A 19,388-nucleotide genomic window follows, 5' to 3' on the forward strand; every position below is an offset into this window, starting at 1 on the left:
AGGATGCCCCTGTTTATAGGGGCTTTATGCCTCTTGGGATGTGTTTGGTGATTTTTCTGGGACCAAGGTGGGGTTTAGAGTCCTTTAAATGATACTGAGTTAGAAAATAGGGAAGCGACAGCATGTGATTTCCACACAAAGCTCTTCTGATCAGTGGTTTTTGTATATAGACAAAGCCAAACCACGTAATTATTAGGTAGGTGGATCCTTCTTGTACTTAGAGTGCTGTTCCCTGCTGATTAGGTTGGTAACTGCCTCCAGGAGCTCTCCTTCATACTACTCACTAGTTTTTACCTTCTTGCCCAAGCCTAAAAGTAGGAATGCTCCTGCAGAGCTCATTAAAAGACACTTGGTCTCGGTGGATCTTGTCAGCTGTATCTGGTGATGGAAACTTCTCAAGTTACTTTAACAGTGTGTATCAGGGTAAAACAATTGTAATCCCAGTTTCTCAGCAGTACTAGTTAATCAGATGGAATATCCTGTTCTTCTGGGCTGTCAGCCAGGCTGCACGAGCATTGCTCCAGGGAGGGTGCAATCTCATACAAGTACAGCGCAGACTCTCCAGGTACCTGACTGCTCCGTGCGAGCTTTTGAAGACCTAATCCTGTTTCTGACAAGGTCTCTGTTTTCTTGGCCAAGGAAAATTTCAAGACATAAATCAGATTTAGAGCAAATTAAATATTCACATGCTTAAAATATATGTGAAGGCCACCCAGGCATTCTTTTATCAGCACACACCAAATGCTGGCAACTGAAGAGACTAGCAGGGAAAGGGAGAGCAGCAACTGCCAGAGTTCACAGCGCTGGCTCCCTTGTGATACCTTGAATCTCTCAGGAGATGTGCCACCGCATGGAGTGCCAGCGTGGCTCTCAGCTTGACAGAGAGAAGAGACTTCATCCCATGTTAGTTATTCCTGTTTTGTTGTCCGGTACTGGCATAAGAGGAGTGCTTTGTTGACTGGCAGGAAGCAATGCTCCAGACACTCAGGTCAGGCAAAGTAAGAGCCCATCAAATATATACAGAACAACAGTAACTTTGGGACAAGAGCAGATTAGAGAAGTGAAAGATGGTACGAAATGCCTCTGATGATATCTTGTCTTTGCTCGCTTTTCTTGTGTTTGACTAAAGTAAACCAGAGAGAAATGGCAAGGAATATCGCAAGGTGCCTTTTATTTCCAGTGATGGGACAAATTGCCAGAAGCCGCGGACATGAAGCTGCCGCTGGCCAACACGTGGAGCACGTCACGTTGCAGTGTTGGTAAGAGGCAGGGCCAGCAGCCTGTGGGGTCGCTGTGCCTGATGCTCCTTGTGCCAAGGCCACCTTGGTGGCATGGCTTGGAGCCCAGCAGAGGGTTGGCATGCTGAAGTCCCCTGTGTAGAAGGCGGATTTTAGCATCACTTCACAGAGGCTTCTCAAGATGTTTAAATAGCCCTTGTCTGCCAAAATAGATGTCTCAGTCTCTTCTGGTGTAGGTTGGCTGCTTGCTGAAGCCCCCTGCTTGATCAGGTCCTGCCTTGGGTTCCCCTTGTGCCTCCCTGTCATCACTGACTTTCCTGGCTCTTCTCCTCGACCCTAACTCCTTGTTCCCTTTGTGTCGCTCCAGCCCTATTCACCATTCTTATTCTGTTCAGGGCATCCCTTCATTTCTACTGTTTACCATAGCCCCAGGCGGTGAAATGATGTGCATCACCTCACTCACTTTAAAAGAGTTGGAGAACTCCATTTAAAGAATAGGACTATGTTTATGAAGATAAACACATGAAGATATGTTTATGAAGATATATAAAAAAGAACCAGTAAATAGTGCATGGTGTTGTTCACTGCCAAAGTGTTTGTTTCACCCGTGTGTCAGGTTCTTCCCCATCCTTGACCTGGACCAGGCTTTTCGTGGCTCTGAAGCTGCCCCTGTTTGTGACCCAGTTCACGTGAGTTTATCGCTCCAGGTCCACACCAACTTTCCCCTGGGGTGTGGGAGCTGGCACTGCTCTGCGCTGCTGCGGCAGACACAGCCTTCACCACAGCTGCTCTCCTCTTTGTTCTCCACCAACTTGGCGCTGGTTTTAATACCTAGTTGCAAAGAGCAGCGTCTCTCCCATTTGTGGGCCATCCTGTACAAAGGCTGCGCAACTGGAAAAGTAATTAATAATGTTCAGGTGGAGATGTGTGACTGCAAAGAGAATTTGTTCTATGAGAGCTGCTTTGGGCAGAAACAGGATTATCACCTGTGAGGAGGTTATTTGAAAAATCAGCAGATACGATTAAAAGTACCTTGAGGGAACTTGTCTTTTGAGGAAAGTGAGCTCTTTCTGCATGTGTGTGTGTCTGAGCTGAGCTTAAAAATGGGTAGAAGTAAGAAAAGAAAAATGAAATCCAAAACAGCTGAATGGAACAACCTTTGTAGATGGCTCCCCACTGAAGAAGGCTTACATGAAACTAGGTCACTACCATCTCTCATCCTTTGAAGGAGACGGTGAAGGCAGGAACTGCAAGTAGTGTAGGAACTTCAGCAACTTCTTCTACCATCCCCTCCCCTGCACCGGTGACATTTGCATCTGAGACACAGATATCAAAGGCTGCCGCACCCGGCAGTAGAGTTAATTAACACAGCTTGGAAGACGTGGAAGTCAGGAATCTTATTTGTGCAGATCTGACAACGTGACCTCATTCAGAAGAATTAAAAGGGCTGTATTGAAAGTATAAGTTTCAGCTGAAATTTGCACATTTCATCCTTTTATCTGTCACTAGCTGAACTAACAAAGAAAGGAAATGAGGAGCTGTCTCTGACAGGTCGCATTATAAACTGCAGCGAGCTGTCATCCTGCCAGGCAGTTGGGCAGTTGCTGGAGGGGACGAGAGCCTTTCAGCTGGGTCCCTGCCCCACCAGCGGCATTGGGCTGGCAGCGGGCTTGTGCCCCCTGCGATGTCCCTGCCTCTTGCATTCACTGTTGATTTCATTCATCAGGGTGATCATTTAAACAGGGTGATATTATTCACCTGCTGAGACGCATAAAATGGATGTTTTTTCTTGGGCACAGTTGGTTAGATTTGTCTGTATCAACTTGGGCACTGACTATTGCGTAGGAAACTCCAGTTATCTCTTTATCCAACTTGGAAGATTCCTTATGTCCCTTAAATAATGCATGAGAAGAGAGATTCAGTTGCATGGTTATTTATTATTGAAAAGACGTGCTACATTTTAAAATTATTTCAGTTGTAGCTTAATCTCCATTATTTAGCAGATTCCCATTACAACCCAGGATGAGCTGTTGCTGTGCTGGTCTTGTCCCTCCCCAGCTGACACGCGTTGCTGCTTCTGGCCTGTGCAGAGATGAGGCTGCGTGCCTGGCAGGGCATTTTGCCTTCCTTATGTTTTAAATTGTTAAATGCCATTGCGAATCAGCATCACACATCCTGATAAAGGTCTGGTGGAGCTGTGATTGTTTCTGAGCTACCGGAAGGCAGGTAAAATAAACTCCCTTTGTTTTCCTCTAAACAGGGAGCTCGTATGCACCAGCTCGGTGCCCTGCCCGAGCAAGGGTAACCCACAGGGCTCTGGAAGGACATTTACCTTAAGTGTTTGTGTTCCTAAGCTGGTAAATTCCCCAGCTCATTTAGATGACAGGGCTGTGTGCCATGGGGGAGCTTCTTTCGGCAGCCTGCGCATGCATTGGCGTCGTACGAGGGTGCCTGTGTCTGAGCCAAGGGCTCTGTGCCTTAGTTATCCATTCTGGGACAGGGGAGCTGTTAACGTCTTCTAAAAATTACCTTTGTTGTATTTTTTGAGCTCACTACAGCAGATCACATATAGTTTCTGAGTGTTCTGTTTGTGTCTTCACATAAAGGATGTGAAGTTGACTGCCCCTTTTCTGAAGTGAATTACATGCCTGTGTCTACAGAAGGGTGCTCCCCGCAGGCAGAACGGGTGTCTAATTGAAGCTGATCCCACAGGGGGCTCAGGAGGTGATGAAAGCTGACATTTGCTCCATCGAAACTTCCCCTTCTCCTGTTGCTGAGAGGGTGTTTCTGGTTTTCCCTGGCACTGTCAGTGGCCTCGGTCACATTTGGTAACGTACTTTACAACTGTTTTACTGAAGCCAGGGGCTAGCATACCTCTTTATGAATGACAAGTCCTCCCCTCCTCCCTCATCGACATACGTAGGAATCCTCTCTGCATTGGTCAGGATGTGTATGATGCCATTGCTAGCAAGGACCTTTGTGGCTTTTTGTGCACTTATATGAGGAGTCAAAAGAGCTGAATTCTGAATCTGGCAGGCAGTGACTTGCTTGTGTGACCTTCCCCATTTCAATATGAGTCCTAATTCCATTTTTGCCTCCTTACATTGAAATGAGAAAATGTTCATCCATGCTGCTAACGTATTCCAAGGTCTGTGGTTAACAGAATAAAATGCTCTTTAGCGCAATGGTGATATTGATTCATTTTTGTAGGCTGGGGTCACTGGCTGTTGAGTAAAGACTTCCGTGTTAACATATACATTTATTGGCAATATGGATCTGTGGATCGGGCTTAGGCAGCCAGTGGAAAGCCACAAACTGCATTAAACAGAAGTCGTAGGTGTTTCTTTGCAGTTATTCTTCCCCAGCAGCACTGGTGGATCCTGTTAGTTGCAGCCATGGCAAGTGTTCCCAAAAATGTGCGCAGGAGCCGTGTGGCAGTGCTTGAGGAACAAGAGGCTGCAGTGCTTGCAGGTGAAAGTAAGCTTTGCAGTTTCCCAATCCACTGTAGAGTAATCTTGTTCCATATCCTTGACAACTGCAGCTTTCTTTTTCTTGGATCATGTGAAATAAAGTGCAAGATGATGAGCCCTAGGTGAGGGCTGGAGCCAGCGGTGATGCTCTCTACTGGGGGTTACTGCCCACTTCACAGGGTCCTGTGGGATTTGTTTGGTGAGAAAAGCTGAGACAAAAGCAGAGACTGTTGCTGTGGCAGGTTCTGTTTATTTTTAGATCACAAAAAGAAAAAGGCAGCATTGCTTATGTCAGGCTATGTACACAAGAGAGCAGACTTAGAGAGACACAACAGTCAGACATAAAAGAGTAAATTAAAAAGGCCTGTGCTCAGGATCCTCCATGGTACAGATCAGAAATAGGTCCCATGTTGGCAGGAGAAGCTTTCCTGATGCACTGTGGTTCACCCTGCATGACAGTTATGTGCTCTGCCTGTTCTCAGCTGGTGTTGCCCAACTCCTGCTCCTTAGCACCTGTGGTCTGCTCATGCTGGTGTACCGAGAGGAGGTGAGCCAGATGAAGGCGATGAAAAGCATCTGAAAAAGACACATGTTTGTGCAGGCTCCTTTGGGACAGCTTGGAGGCCCCACAGCATGGGAACCATCTCCTAGAAGTCACACTGGTGTGAATCCAGAAGAGCTCTACTGACTGGCCTTGCAAGAGGTGGTTCAATAAGGATTTTTAGTGCTCCATGTAGTTATCTAAATGGAGGAGGAAAAGATTCTTTAAGTTTTGTAATTTCTTTCCCAAAGCTGTGACTAGGCAGTTGGGTATAGATCCCCTGCTCCAGGCATCTGCACGTTGTTCTAGTTTTGACTGCTCCAGGCCATCTCTATGGGTAACACAAGGAGGTCGCCAAAGACCATTCCCAAAGCTAGGTGCCCTCAACATCCCCTTGATGTCCCTGTTATCTTTATTTTTTAGACAGAGACCTCACAGTCTTGTTTAGTAAACTGTGATAAATAAAGCATAGGACTCAGTTGGGGTCCATAATCATATGCTTTGCCTTGCTGAACAAAATTCAGATGAGCTGTCTGAACAAGGTGTACTTGGCAGAGATAAATGAGCTGAGTCTGGAGGCTCCTGCCAGCATCAGCAGAAGGACAGCTTCAGTGGTCTGACGTTGGGGTACCGAACCTCACCAGTAAATTTGGAGGTATTACTGTATCGGGCTTACAAATTGTCCTTGAGTCCACGAGTTGGACTCGATGATCCTTATGGGTCCCTTCCAGCTCGGGATGTTCTGTGATTCTGTGACTTAAGTTTGCTTTTGCTGAAAAGTCTCATTTTCAGTGGCATAGCGATTCGCAAATTGTTTCCCTCACTGCAGTTTTAGGGGAATTAATGTGTAAGTCAATATGTCAATACTACAATACCCATCTCGTACTTTTCGTACTTTTTTTTTTTTTTTTTTTTTTTTTTTTTTTTGTGCTTGGTTCACTTGATTTGCTTTGTTTCCATTTATGTGTTTCATGGAAAGTTCTCACATCCAGTAATGCTTGTTTCTGACCCTTCCTAATTTTTTTATTCCCTCAATCACTTCGTTTCAGTAGCTCTTTGCCTCCTGGGTCAGCGTGTTTCTTACAAAAATAACCTCATGCGCTCTTGTTTGTAGTTGGTTTCACATCTGCACTGGGAGGGAGAAGCTGGGATTCTCCCAAGGTAAACAGGCTGTGTTAGCACACGGGTCCCACGGTTGCTGGCAGCCAGCAGCCTTCCTGACCTCTGGCTGCGGGAATGTGAGCAGGGAAAATGGCTCAGTTCTGCTTTTACCAAAGTCACTGGCCAGTCTCATTGGCAAACCTGCTGTTACCTTCACAGGAATGCCATCTGAGCTGGCAGACATGAGGTGGATCAGGTCACGGTAAAGTACCTTTTAAAAACATGCTTCATCCTAACTGTTAGTTTTTATGTTTGTTTGAATCCCCCCCACACTGCTCCTTTCTTTCATGTGATTTAGCATTTTTTCTTGTCTCAGCTTAAATTAAGCTTTCTGCTACAGCACGAAGTCAGTTATCTGTCTGTGCCGCTCATGGGCAGGTTGCAAGCTGACTGCCCAGCACCACAAGGAGAGGTTTACATGTCCACTGTGTAGGACCAGGGAGCTGTGGTGGGTTCTCCAAATTCCTGCACCCTGATTAGGGTGTTGATGTTTGCCAGCCACCTTCAGAGAGACAGAGATCTGCAAACCATATAGGTCCTTGTGCCAAGCAATTAATTGAGACCAGGAGAGCGTTCAGGAGCAGGATGTAGGAAGCAGCGCTACGTGAGTATGCTCTGTTACCTGTCCAGAGACTCAGTGCTCTGTCTGAGCTCATTTCAGTTCATCTTAATTAGATTATTTCAGTTAGCAGTAAGCACAGCTGCAGGAATTATTTTTTTTAAGCTATAGCTCTAAGCAGTGGTCTGAGGAGAGCAGGGAATATTTGTGCTCCATCTCCTGTAACAATCCCCCTCCAAAACCCCAAAAAGCAAGCAAGAAAAAACACGTGAAAGCCAAAAATAGCACAGTTGCCTGTTCAGTCAACATAGAACCAGATCTGAGAAGGCTGGTAAAGCCTTCCCAGTTTCTGATGAACTTAATGGACATTTTGCTGTCACCACTTGTGAAGAAGGACATGATTTCAGCGTTAGCTGTGTGCTTTGCAGCCGGCGCGGCTGTGTGTCAGTGACATCGGGGAGCAGGGAGGTAGGGAAGTGCCAGCTATTTCAAGCCAAGCATTTTGCTCAGGGCTTGCTTTGCACAGGTGTTCTGCGAGCTGCAAAACGGATCTTTTCCCACAGCTGGTCCCTTATTAGAAAAACGAAATGCAAGAAAAGTCTGCCCTTAGCGCCTCGTTTTTCCTCCCCCTTGTTTTGTTTTTGCTAGGACTCTTCAGACTTTACTAGAATTATGAGCTGGTGCTGGTACACGTGTGGAACTGGGTTTTATGGCCAAAGGAGGACTAAAAAATGCCTGGACATACAGCTTAGACTTCCACCTCATGGCCGTGTATTAAAAATAAATAGCGCCCCTATTTCTTCAGTGATATGGGGTTTTCTTGCTATTGATTGTGCGCTCCTGGGCTCCCCTCCAATTTCAAACTTAGCACCAGAAAAAAGACAGGCTCTGAGCATGGAGGCGTTGAGAGCCAGAGTCTGTACCTTTGTGTCTGTGCATGCAAACTGTCTGTGAGATGCAGTGCCTGGGAGACATACAGACAGCTGAACTGCTTGGCATATTGCTAATGTGAAATTAATGCCGTTATTTCTGAAAGCGAATTCTTGCTGCAACAGTTACAGAAAGTCAATGTTCACATTTATGGCTTTTGACAGCCTCATATAAGGTAATTTAATTAAAACACCCAGATGCGAGAGAACCAAGAGGCATTTAAAAAAAAGCCTGCTTTTTTTATGCATAGAATGCCTGCGTGAAACAATAGGTTTGTATCTGTACAGTGCCATTGATTTGCGAGAGGCCATAGATTGCAGTGGAAAGGTCTGTTCAAAGATCAATAGGGAACACTACAGCGAGAGTGCTTTTGCCACTTAGCAGGTCAAGAAAGTACTTGATGTTAATTCCTTCTCAGGCTTTGGTCTAGAGCCAGTGGTGTTTGGGAGGGCACTTGACTGTGTTTCACATAGGTCCTTCTCAGTTATTTCATTAGGCAGGTCATGGAGGAGAATTACAAACACAGACAGTCTTCCCTAAGTTGCTGCAGCTGCACGAGGCAGTGATCTTGCACTGGGAAGTCTGGCAGCCAGAATTGGAAGTTTTTCCTGAGTATTGGTGTTTTTGCTGGTTGTGTGGCTGTATTTGAGATTCTCCTTACATCACAGCAGAGTTTTGCCCATTTCCGCCTCCCAGGCTTCTCTCAAAGTCTCCATTTCACTGTGTTGTGCAATTTGGAAATATACAAGTGGTAGGCTGGCAGTTTTGTAGTAAACTAGTAGTAAAAATCTCGAGTTTCTTTCTACTCTCTGAGCCTTCTCAGCCCCCTGAGTAATGAGAGAGAGGCAGGAAAGCCTGGAGCCAGCATCCATGCAGCTGGTTCATGAAATGGATGGAGGTTGTCTTGGCGTCTTGAGCCTTACCTCTGTCTAATGAGGAAATGTGCCCATAAACAGTCATCAAACGGGACGGTGGCTCCTCCCGGGGAGGGAGGAGTTGTCTCTGCTGTGGCTGTTCTGATTCTCACCCCAGCATGTAAATCTGCCTTTCACCTCAGGCAGACCTTCCTCCTGCTGGCGTCCCAGCAGAGCCTGTTGAGGAGGCAGGTGGGTTGTGCTGCCCTGAAGACAGCAGCTAGGGAACAGGCGCAGGTCAGGGGGTGCAGCTGTTGCTTTTGTAATTAAAAGAATCCGAATGGCTCTGATTGCAGGAGGCTGTTTTGTCAGCTCTTCCTCTTCCTTCTGTATTTCTCATCCTGATCTTCCTCTTCCTTTGTTGTCTGAGCTGCAGGCTATGTTGTGCTGAGCAGATCAGCCCTCATTGCTTGGCACAACCTTTGATTCAACTTTGATACTTATCTAAAAACTCATGTTCCCCTTATCTTTATCATCTCAGCTTGTGTCAAACAAAACTGCACAAAAAAAAAGCTATTCAAGAATAGTTTCCCTTTCCAGCTCTCATGAAAGAGATTTAATGTTTCACATCATGGTAACTGCCTTTCCCTGGGTGGATATTTTCTTTTTCGTGCACCTGGGTGATATAATGTTCTCTGGGTGATATAATTGATGCTCAGCTGCATTTCCTTCTTGCAAAGTTTTGCAAGACCCTGCTTTGGGAAGTGGCAGAGGAGGTCTCCAAGTAACACACCAACACCAAGGTGAGGCGCCCAGTTTGACGTCTGGGATTACTCACGAGTACTGAGAAGCTGGGGTGACTCTGGCCTCAGTGAGGATTCATTTGGCTCTCCTGTTTTGTGCAAATCTCTGGTGTAAGCCATGTAGAAACAAGCTGTTGTGTTTGGATCAGAATTTGGTATGTGGGAAGCTACTCTCCAAAATCCTGCCCTTAAATGATACAAGTGCCATTTAAATGCCAGCTTTTATATCTGTGGCCTTCCTTCCTTACTAATTCATTTGCTGACAGTGAGTGAATTTCTCCTATGCCAGAACTTAAAAGAATGGCAAGTAACATTTGGTCCCTGCTTTTCCCGTGAGGCAACTTATTTTCACAAGTCCTTATTTTTGAGATTGTGTGTGATTATATGCTTTGTGGGTAATCTTTGTGTAGAGTCATTTTTTGTGCTAACATGAACATTATGATCTTTATCACAGATAGTAAAGCTCCTGTCAAAAGAAATACAGTAATAATGAAAAGGGTTTTTTTCTTCTTCTTCTTTTTAAAGTCTGCATTGATATAGAAATACTCCATATATTTTTGGATCATTCTCTTCTGAAACCTGGATGTATCATAATCAAATTCAGCTCAGTTGTTCCCACGTTCGACTTTGAGGAAGGCTTGGAAAAATATCTGCTCTTTGTAATAAGTTTAACATAGCAGACTAATCATTTCATTAATGGTTTCCTTCTCGGGATTACACTTTCAAAGCCATGTGTGATCGTTTAATTGCATGTCTCCTTATTAATATTAAACACAATTAAAGTCTCACTGTGACACTTTGAAAATGTGCCCCTCGCAGTAAATGCAGCCTTCACACAGAGTACATGAATATCCCAACCACTTCAGTATTTCTGCTTTCCGAGTCCCTCAGCACGGATTATCAGTGCTGTTATTTTACCTGTGCCACATCTGAAATGTGGAGTGACACAGTGCTTGCAGTTGTTTTACTTGGCTGTGTCTGGCCTCTTCAGCCAAGTGCTCTGGGGTGGGGATTTTACTTTGTGATTAAATAATAATGCAAAGGCTTCCTTCTTTGATTATTTATTTTTTATACATAGCATTAATACCATGAGTGTGATGCAGCAGGGACAGCAGGGGAGGAACAGAGATCTCTGTTATTTATTGTTTGTGTACTCAGTCCCTGTGGAATGAAGAGGAAAGCTCCCATAATATGCTATCAGGGAATGTGTCTGCCGGGAGATCCGTGACATCTGATTTAATAAGAAGCAGATTACAAAATGGCCTTCGTGGCCAGTGTTTCAGCCTGCCTGAAAACACAGCTGGTTTGGGATGTTGGAAAGGCCCTTTTGCCCAAAACAGGCTTTTCTGTGGGGCTGGTGGCAAAGAAACCCATTTGTACCAGCCAGGCTTTTAGTGCTGCGGTGTCAGAGTGGGCCAAGCTGTGGCCTTCAGGGTCCTCCTGCAGCCCCCTGATGCTGGTGCGGGCAGCCTGGGCCCCTGTAAGGGTAGGAGCCCCAAACTGACAGTCATTATGAGGTAAATGTGTTTCCTGGGAAGCATTAGAACAGAAATGTTAATTTATGTACGTACCTTTACCAGAGTGATATCCGTGTAGGAATACACATGCATTGTATAAAAAAGGTGTTGTCGAATCAAACACAAAATAGTGTTTCACTTGCTTACCTAAACCACCACCACCAAGACCTCAGAGTCTGGCTTGTAGATGGTTTTAAAGAGGTCTTGACTCATAAAAAAACTTCGGAGTCTGGAAAAAAGAAGAAAGCATACAGAATTCATCCAATCTGTAGCCATCACCACTATCTATCTAACTGAGCAATATTTAAAGCCATGACAGATTATTCCTGGTTGCTAAATAGCGTTAACCTGTCAAGGTATGGGTTTGTAATCTTACCCTTGCTTGACAAGCTTTGTTATTTGTACAGTAATGTTAATTTGTGCTGAGGTTTCACAGCTAGGTGTAGTTAGGTGTAGGGAGCCTTACATTTAATGTTCTCTAGCTCTAAATAAAAATGGGTCTCTTTATCAGATTTTCAATTTCAACGCTTTATTAATCTATTTTGGCTTAATTCAGTGTCTTGCCAAATACTGAGTTCAGCCTTTCTCACAAGTATTCATTTTTAGGAAGGCTGGTGATGTCAATAGCTGAAGGAAGATTGATAGATGCCAAAATGGACTGCTGTGAGCTCTGTATGCAAGAGAGATGCTTTGTTTGTAAGAGCAAAGAGGATTGTTCTGTGCACAGAGATTATCACGAGTGTTTTATGAAGGTTGTTTCAATGCAATCTTATTTTCAAAGTTTACCCCAGTTTCTATCCAGTGTTCAGTTCATTAAGGTGTTGACACAATTTTGCTGACACTTTTCTTAAGTGGATTATGTTCACAGCCAGTTTTTCAAAGCAAACAGATGGCTTTTCAAACAGAGCATGCCCACAGATTTTTTTTTTTATGCTGTCTCTAGAATTATGACAGCTCTGTCAGGGGGGGTTGGTTTGTCATTAATTTTCTTGTGATAGATGATTCAAAATAATTTTTGTTCTTTCAGCTTGCTGAAACAAGCCAACTGTTTAAAAATAAAAAGCACAAGGAAACTAAGACATAAATCAATCGGTCTGCACATGAATGGAATTGCACTGTGTTGATAAGTCCATTTCTGTTTTTAGATCACTGCAAAATAAGAATATCTTTAAAACATTGGAAGTATGCTCAGGAGGAGTTTTTCTCTTCTTGGAACCAGAAGACATGTCACGCATTGCCTCGAATGAAACCTGTAATCTGAATTGCCTGGTTACTTAAATGTGAAATCAGAATATGCATAAGGGAGAGCTGATGGCTCAGCACTGGCAAACTGGCTGCGAAGTCTCTTGGCTTCTGGTGAATTCAGAAATGAGTTTTTGCAGGATGGGCTGAGGCTCTTGTCCTCCAACTGGGTTTATCAGATCCCAAGCAGTTTCCCTTAAATGGGTGTCTCAAATGTGCGTCCCTAAGCACTCATCCAGCTCATGGGCCACCCTGAGAAAGATTCCCCTCTCCCTGTGAAGGAACAGAATGTAAGAAGGCAATGTAGGCTCAGCTGAAGCTCTTTTTATATCAGCTTATAGAGCTGTATTCATCTGCTGCTGCATGACAGGAAATCCTCCTCTTCCATGAACAGCATATGGGACTACTCCTGCTGCCCAGGGAAGCGTCAGCCATGCTGCAGCAGAGAACAAGCTCCGAGAAGTCTTTCCTTCGACACCCCAACTAAGGGGACACCAGATGCTTCCGTGTGCTGGGCCTCCCTCATTATTTTACCTCTCCGTTGCACTGGGTCTCTCAGCTTTTGGGCGTAGTTGTTCATGGTGCTGTAGGGTTGTCTGTTTTGAGTTGCTTTTTGTGCTCAGGGGATTTTTTTCTCTTCCTGTGCATGAATATGTAGTGACAGGTTTTTACTGAGAGAATTTAAGGCTGCAAACCATCGTCACGCTGATTGGCAGCTCGTTGTTACAACCTTCAGTGCCTGCAGTCCCGTATGTGTGACATAACACAGGAACTAGCAGCCAGCCCTGCTGCAGCTGGGTCTATTTCATTCGAAAACTGAAGTACTTCAGATTGCACCTGTGTAATGAAGAACCTACCACCGTGTTTGCCTCTCTGGCTATGCTGTGGTGTGTTGTCCCTCTCGCTACAGTACTGGCTTGCATCCCCATCCCTCTGCAGACAGAGACAGTGGTGTCGGGCACTGGAGGCATGGAGGGGGCTCTTGAATCCCTGCCTACCACCTTTAAACATAAGCCCAACCTTTGTCCTAAAGACAAGATCACAGCTATGTGAAGTATGTGCTGTGTAAATTTTATTCTTGTCTTGTTTTTTCCAAGCCATGCCCGCTTGCTGGGTTCCAAGCTGTTCATCTGTGTATTCCCATAACTGCCACGCTGCTGAGATACAAATCTCTTAAAAAGTGCTCCATACCCAACAGCACGGAGCTGCCTGCTCGCTCCCTGCGCTCTTTGTTACTCCAGCATTAAGTTGGATCCCTAGCATCTGGGTAGTGATTTGTGTTGTTCAGCAGGGACAAATTCATGTCACCAGGAGATGAGGCAATCACCTCCTCGGGTGCAGGATGCCATCTCTGGCTGACGTTGTTTCCCACGTGGTGTTTACCAGTGCAAGACTTGCAAGCCACCATTGTTTCTTGCTTGTGGACATTGTTAACAGAGGCTCAGGCGGTGCAAGCCTGGTGCCAGGCGCTGGCAAAAAGGGAAATGTGGTCATCAGTGTCAGATAAACCCCTTCCTCTCATCGCTGGGGAAGGGAGAGCTGAGGTGCTCCCGCTGCTGGAAGGTGTTGTGATGTCTCCTCTCCAACACATCTGGTTTATTTTGAAAACTGAAGGAGAGTTGGTCAGTCGCCCTTCCTTTGTGCCCCAGCTCTTGCGGTAACATCTGTTGTCTCCTGTGAGACCTCACAACGCATCTGTGCTTGCAGGAGGTCAGGTTAGGTTGCAGGGATATGAATGTGACATTTCAGGCAGCATGGTTATTCCTTCTGCATATGCTCACAAACAGCTGCACAGTGGTGTGCTTTAGGCTGTGCTTCGGGTGACATTAGGAGAAGAGCAGCTCGAGTTCTTAGTGATACTGAATTTTAATTAGCAGATACATCTTCTGGTTTTTATTTATTTGTATCCTCTAGCACCAGAATCTTGTATTACAGCACTTGAGATATCAATATTGCATAAATATTCATTTTGGCGTTTTTTGAACACAAACTTTTTAATACAAATTTCATGTAACACGTTTTTCCTGGTAGCTACGAATTGGATTGACAGTCTGTTAGTCACTTCACCCTTGCATGCTTTGAGCAGATATAAAATTAGGCTTTGACTCATTTAGTCTTTCATTCCCAAGTGTCTGAATGAAGGTCTTACAGTGGTCCGGATGGATTCACTGCGGTGTTACAGGCTGCCCTGCTTCTTGTAACTACGCAGTTTGGCCTGCTAAAGGCTGGATAGCAAGTCCAGGTGCAAGGAGAGGTGGGTAACGGGGGTCTGGTGGCCTGTACGGGACCCCGGCTGGGTCCCTGCAGTCATTGCCACTTGTGATCTGACGTGAGGGGTGTTCTCATGAGGATGGAGAAGTGGCACAAGGAGAGGGTACCATGTGCTGCCCTGTCTTTGGCAGGACCTTGCTATTGACTATGGAAGAAGAGAGTCCATTTCCCTGCAGGGACAGGCTCTTGGGAGGTGACGGGCTCCTTACAGCAGTCCAAATTGCCTCCCAAGGGGTGTTCTGGAAAGGGGGGAGTGCCCATCACACTCACCCTTCCCAGTGTGCTGGCTGCTGCCTTCCCTGGTGAGCCGAGCACAAGGGGCTTCAGTCCCTTCCACTAAGGGGGGCGGGGGGGAGGGCAGAGGGGATTTGAAACAGGACCTGGGTCACACTCCATGGTACCGACCAGTTCAGCAGACATAAGAGTGGTGTTCTTGCTTTTGGTCCCAAGCAATGTGCGTGATCCCTGACTCTGCCTGTCTGTCTGTGCGTCCTCAGGGCCAAGGTGACCTCCTGAAGAACGCCAAGAATGAAGCCCTGGAGAACATGAAGCAGATCCAGCTGGCCTGCCTGTCCTGCGGACTGAGCAAAACTGGAAGCGGGCATGCAGATGCAAAGTCAAAACGGTGCCTGGAAGCAATACAGGAGAAGGATACAGGAGATGAGAATGGGAGGCTGTGATCACAGGCAGAACTGTCGCATTTGTCACAGATTTCAATAACTCTAAACTATTTTTTTAAAGCATTTAAAAATTCACACAGGAATGCCCTCTACAGGGTGTTGATAGTATTAAAATCCTCACAATGTCAGTATTTTAATGCAGTTAATTTATCTAAGTTAAACTCTGGTAGTGAGATTTCTAATGAAGCCAAGCTGTCTGTACGCAAGCGTGCGTGTGTGCGCACATGCAAATCTTCTAGACGCCCTTTCATGCATTACGTTAGCCATTTGCTAATTTATTCCTTTCTCATCTTTGAATAGGCCTGTTCATTCTGAAGATCAAAACAAATAGAGAGTACTTGTATCAGTTTTGTGCTTTATTTTAGTCTCCAGCTTTTATCATTTAACTTATATTACTGTTAAGCTGTTTAAACAAACAAAGTGCATCAACAAATGTCACTAATGGCTGTTTTTGTCAGGGCAAAAACAGAAGTTTGCTGCAGATCCTGAACATGGTTTTTAATGAACAATTCAAGCAAAGGATATATTAAATGGTCAGAATTATTGGATAGATTATGATTAGATTTCAGGTGTACATTTCATTGACTTTTAGCAAACTGCAATTTGGGGTACATCCAGATAACAGATGTTAATGTAAGAACTAGCTGATTTATTTCATTCTAGTGAATCATTGCTACCTTGTAGATCTGCAGGACAGCTACAGTCTTTGCTGATAAGCATTTAACTCGTGTAGTGATGAACATAGCTAGTCAGCCCTGTAGTTACAAGGAGCTGTGAATATTCTTCAGTGATTGTGAACTCTGAAGGTGAGCTTCAGGTCCTTCTGAAACACCCGATGGTGCCAGTATTGGAAGGAAGATTTTATAAATTTCACAAGCTGTGAGCTTTACTAGAAGAGGTGTGAGAGGTCAGATCTTGCTTGCCTTCTACTTAGTGATCCTGTTGAAGTCAGTGGGATAGAACACGCAGGATCTGGCCTTCTGTTTGTGGTTAAGAATCATGCTGTGCTAGAAATTTGAAACAAGGCTGCAGAACTGCTATGGGTGTAGTGTTAGAGAAATAGCTTGGGGAAAAAACAGGGTACCAGCAATTATATGCAGCAGTTACAAATGACATGGCACGTGTCAAGTGTTTAGGGTAGCAGTGAGGATTGGATGCCTTTTTGTGCTGCTGTAGAAGGGACACAGAAAATGTCCCAAAGCATTGCAGCCCTGCCCTTCCCAATGTCCAGCTCATGTACACTCACAACATTCATTTCAGTCATAAGTGCTGTGCTCAAGTGTAGTATTTGTATTACCTAAACAGGACTTAAGTGTTTTATGGTTATAAGAAAGACTATATTTATTTAAAGCATTGCTTTTATTTTGAAAAGCTACTTTTTAAATTAATTTGATTAACAAATATACTAATTTTCTGAACTTAACAAAAAGTAATTGCTGAAGGTTTGACCATTGGAGAATCTTATATAGCTATTGTGTTAAGTTATTTTTGACTTCTTAATAACACTATTATGTTCATGTTGCACATTACTGAGAGAGTAAAGCTATGAAACAACTTTGACCCATGTTTTTAAAGTGTTTTAACACAGGAGGTAACCAGCGAGACTCAGTGTGGGTGAGTTGCTTGTGATAAGGTCCTGCTTGAACAGGAACTGTATTAATGCAAAGGTTGTAACACAGACGCCTTAAATACCATTTAAGTAAAACTTGCCATATTTGTTCAGATCCAGGACTAAATCCTCTGTTTATCTCTCCGTTAGATTATGAGTGTGTATTTAGCCTTCGATAAGGTTCAGAGAAGGAGTGTCTGGTGTTTCACGCAAGGCCTGAAGCTCAGATCATGGTGCATGGTCGTGTTTTGCCCTCCTGGGTTACCTTCTTTATTTCATCATGGGTTGTGTTTATATTAAAAACAGCACTTGGCCTTTCAGAATTTACAATTAGGGAGGACGGAAATTGTTAACCTAATGCCACCAGTTGTGAAAGAAGCAGTCTTCATAAGGCATTCCTCTCAGAAGGTCAGAGTTGCTTCAGAAAATGAGAGAAGGGCTTACTTTCTGTGCTGAAGTTGCCAGAGGTACCACACAGCACTCGGTCTATATGCATTTGCTGAACCAGAAGATGGTGGCTGGACAGAAATCCCATAGCATGCAGGCACATACTTTCCATACTATATTTAGCACTCAGATCATGTCCCGTGCCAGTCTCAGGCTGTGTCTCTCTGTGCTGAAATACAAGAAGAAAATTTTGCGTGCCCCAGAGAGCCCTGAGCAGCGGGGGCCACTCCAGGCACTGGCACTTGCAGCCCCGCAGCCCTGTGCTCCCTCCCGTGTGAAGAGAGGCTGGTGGCAAAAGTCCATTTCATCTTTTGTGCGCCTTTCAAAGTCACTGGGAGAGAATGCTAGTGGTCACCAGAGTAATAAAAATTCAGCCTCAAAAGAGAAGACATGGAAAAGATCATATCCAGCATTGATGGCATTACTGTATGAGGGACTGCCTGGCCTGCCGGGAAGGGTTGCATGACATGCCTGGCTTCCTGCAGCTGTAAAACCTTCTCCTCACTCCATGTCGGTATGATTTGCCTCATTTCTCACCTGAATGGACAGATATGATCTATAGCAATTACTTCTGCAGAAGTGATGGTAGGAAAGGGTTTATAGGTATGCGTAGTTGTTCACAGTGTGTTTGGCAAGAGAAATCAGAGAAGCTCTCAGCAGACCGGCATGCAAAGATGTCTGCTGGAGGGAGTACAGGAATGAATTTACCTGGGTACTTGTTCTCACTCTGCCATCAAGTCCTTAGTCTCTGTTCAGCACCGTGACCCATGAGGGAAAGAGAAGACACGGAGGTTTCACTTGTATTTTGCTTCTCGTGTACATGAAGGAATCCAGACATGAGGCACAGGAAAGGAGGCTGAATTAGTCCAGCCATTCATGGACCTTATTAATCTTAAATCGGCAGGGATATTTTTTACCAAATTTTACATGCTGGCTTGACCAGCAGGACTGACCCCTTCCCCCTCCTTCTCCTGAGCTCAGCATGAGTTAAAGCACCGTGCTTCTACACTTCTTTTTCTGTGTTCTTCATGGATTTTATTCCCCACTTTTACAGCAATAATGCAGCTTCCCAGTGCAAACAAGGTGAGAGCTTTGTGTGTTCCTCCTTCTGAGATTCATCTCCCAAAATAGCTCGTTATCAGATAATTACATGCACGGCGAGAGCTTTCCTGTATAATAATCCATCTCTTCCGTCTATCGGTCCAGACTAAAACATTGGGTCACGGCCTCCTTGGCCTCCATCCCAGTCCCATTGCAGCAGACAGCAGCCGCACACAGGGCCGTGAAGCAAAAAGGTGATGGGGCTGCAGGAGCGCTCTCTTTTCCCCTCCTTCTGCTTGCTGTGGGATGGGGTGTGTTGGTCCCAGCTCACGCTGCAGCAGCAGCAGCAGATGTGTGCAATCAATAAATCTGAGATTTACGTCTTGTGAAGTGCAGTGCTTAGCAGAGGCAAGGTGATTGTGAGATATGAAAACATCTGGGCACTGTGAACATGCACTTGGGAACAGAGGATGATTTAATGGTTTGAGGCAGCGGGGTTCACTCCAGAAATACTTTGAATCTACTGGGACGCATGAGAAGTGGGTGTGAGGGCAGGAACAGCACTGAAGGAACGGTTAGTGAAGGGGGGGTTTTGATTTTGTCTCATATTCATCCGCAGCTGACTGTGGCTCTGCTGGGGAGCAGCCCGTGCATGAGGAGCAGGTGAGTGCCTGATGTGGGAGCAGAGAGCTGGAAGATCTGCGTGCTGGCTGTGTTAGCCACTGCTGCAGAAACTGGGGAACTAAATTCGGCTTAGAGAGGCCTGGGCCTCTCTTATTGCTGTTTTGTGGGGCACTAATAAAATTATTCTCCAAATTCCAAATGTGGGAGAAAATCCTTCCCATGTCTGCACCTATAATGCTTGGCTGTGTTACGGACATAATGCGATGAGGAGGTAGGTGGTGGGGATGGCTTGGAGGGGAGCTGTCTAGGTGGAGGCCTCACCAGGCACCAAGATGTCCCCCTTCTCCTCCCAGGGCAGGTATGAAAATCCCAAGGTATTCCCCACGTGTGAGAATAATCTG

General features: G+C 45.1%; 1 protein-coding gene across 6 annotated transcripts in view; it reads left to right on the forward strand.

Annotated features, from left to right (window-relative positions):
- The window catches only part of PLCL1 (phospholipase C like 1 (inactive)), a 184,505-nt gene extending 167,679 nt beyond the window's left edge, over positions 1-16,826 (forward strand). For all 6 annotated transcript variants that reach the window (XM_068686606.1, XM_068686610.1, XM_068686612.1 and 3 more), the window contains exon 6: positions 15,084-16,826. In XM_068686606.1, coding sequence (XP_068542707.1) covers positions 15,084-15,266 — 183 coding nt within the window. In that variant the 3' untranslated portion in view covers positions 15,267-16,826. The remainder of the gene's footprint in view (positions 1-15,083) is intronic.
- The last annotated feature ends 2,562 nt before the right edge of the window (positions 16,827-19,388 follow it).

Source organism: Anas acuta, chromosome 6, assembly GCF_963932015.1.
Source record: "Anas acuta chromosome 6, bAnaAcu1.1, whole genome shotgun sequence".
NCBI lineage: Eukaryota > Metazoa > Chordata > Aves > Anseriformes > Anatidae > Anas > Anas acuta.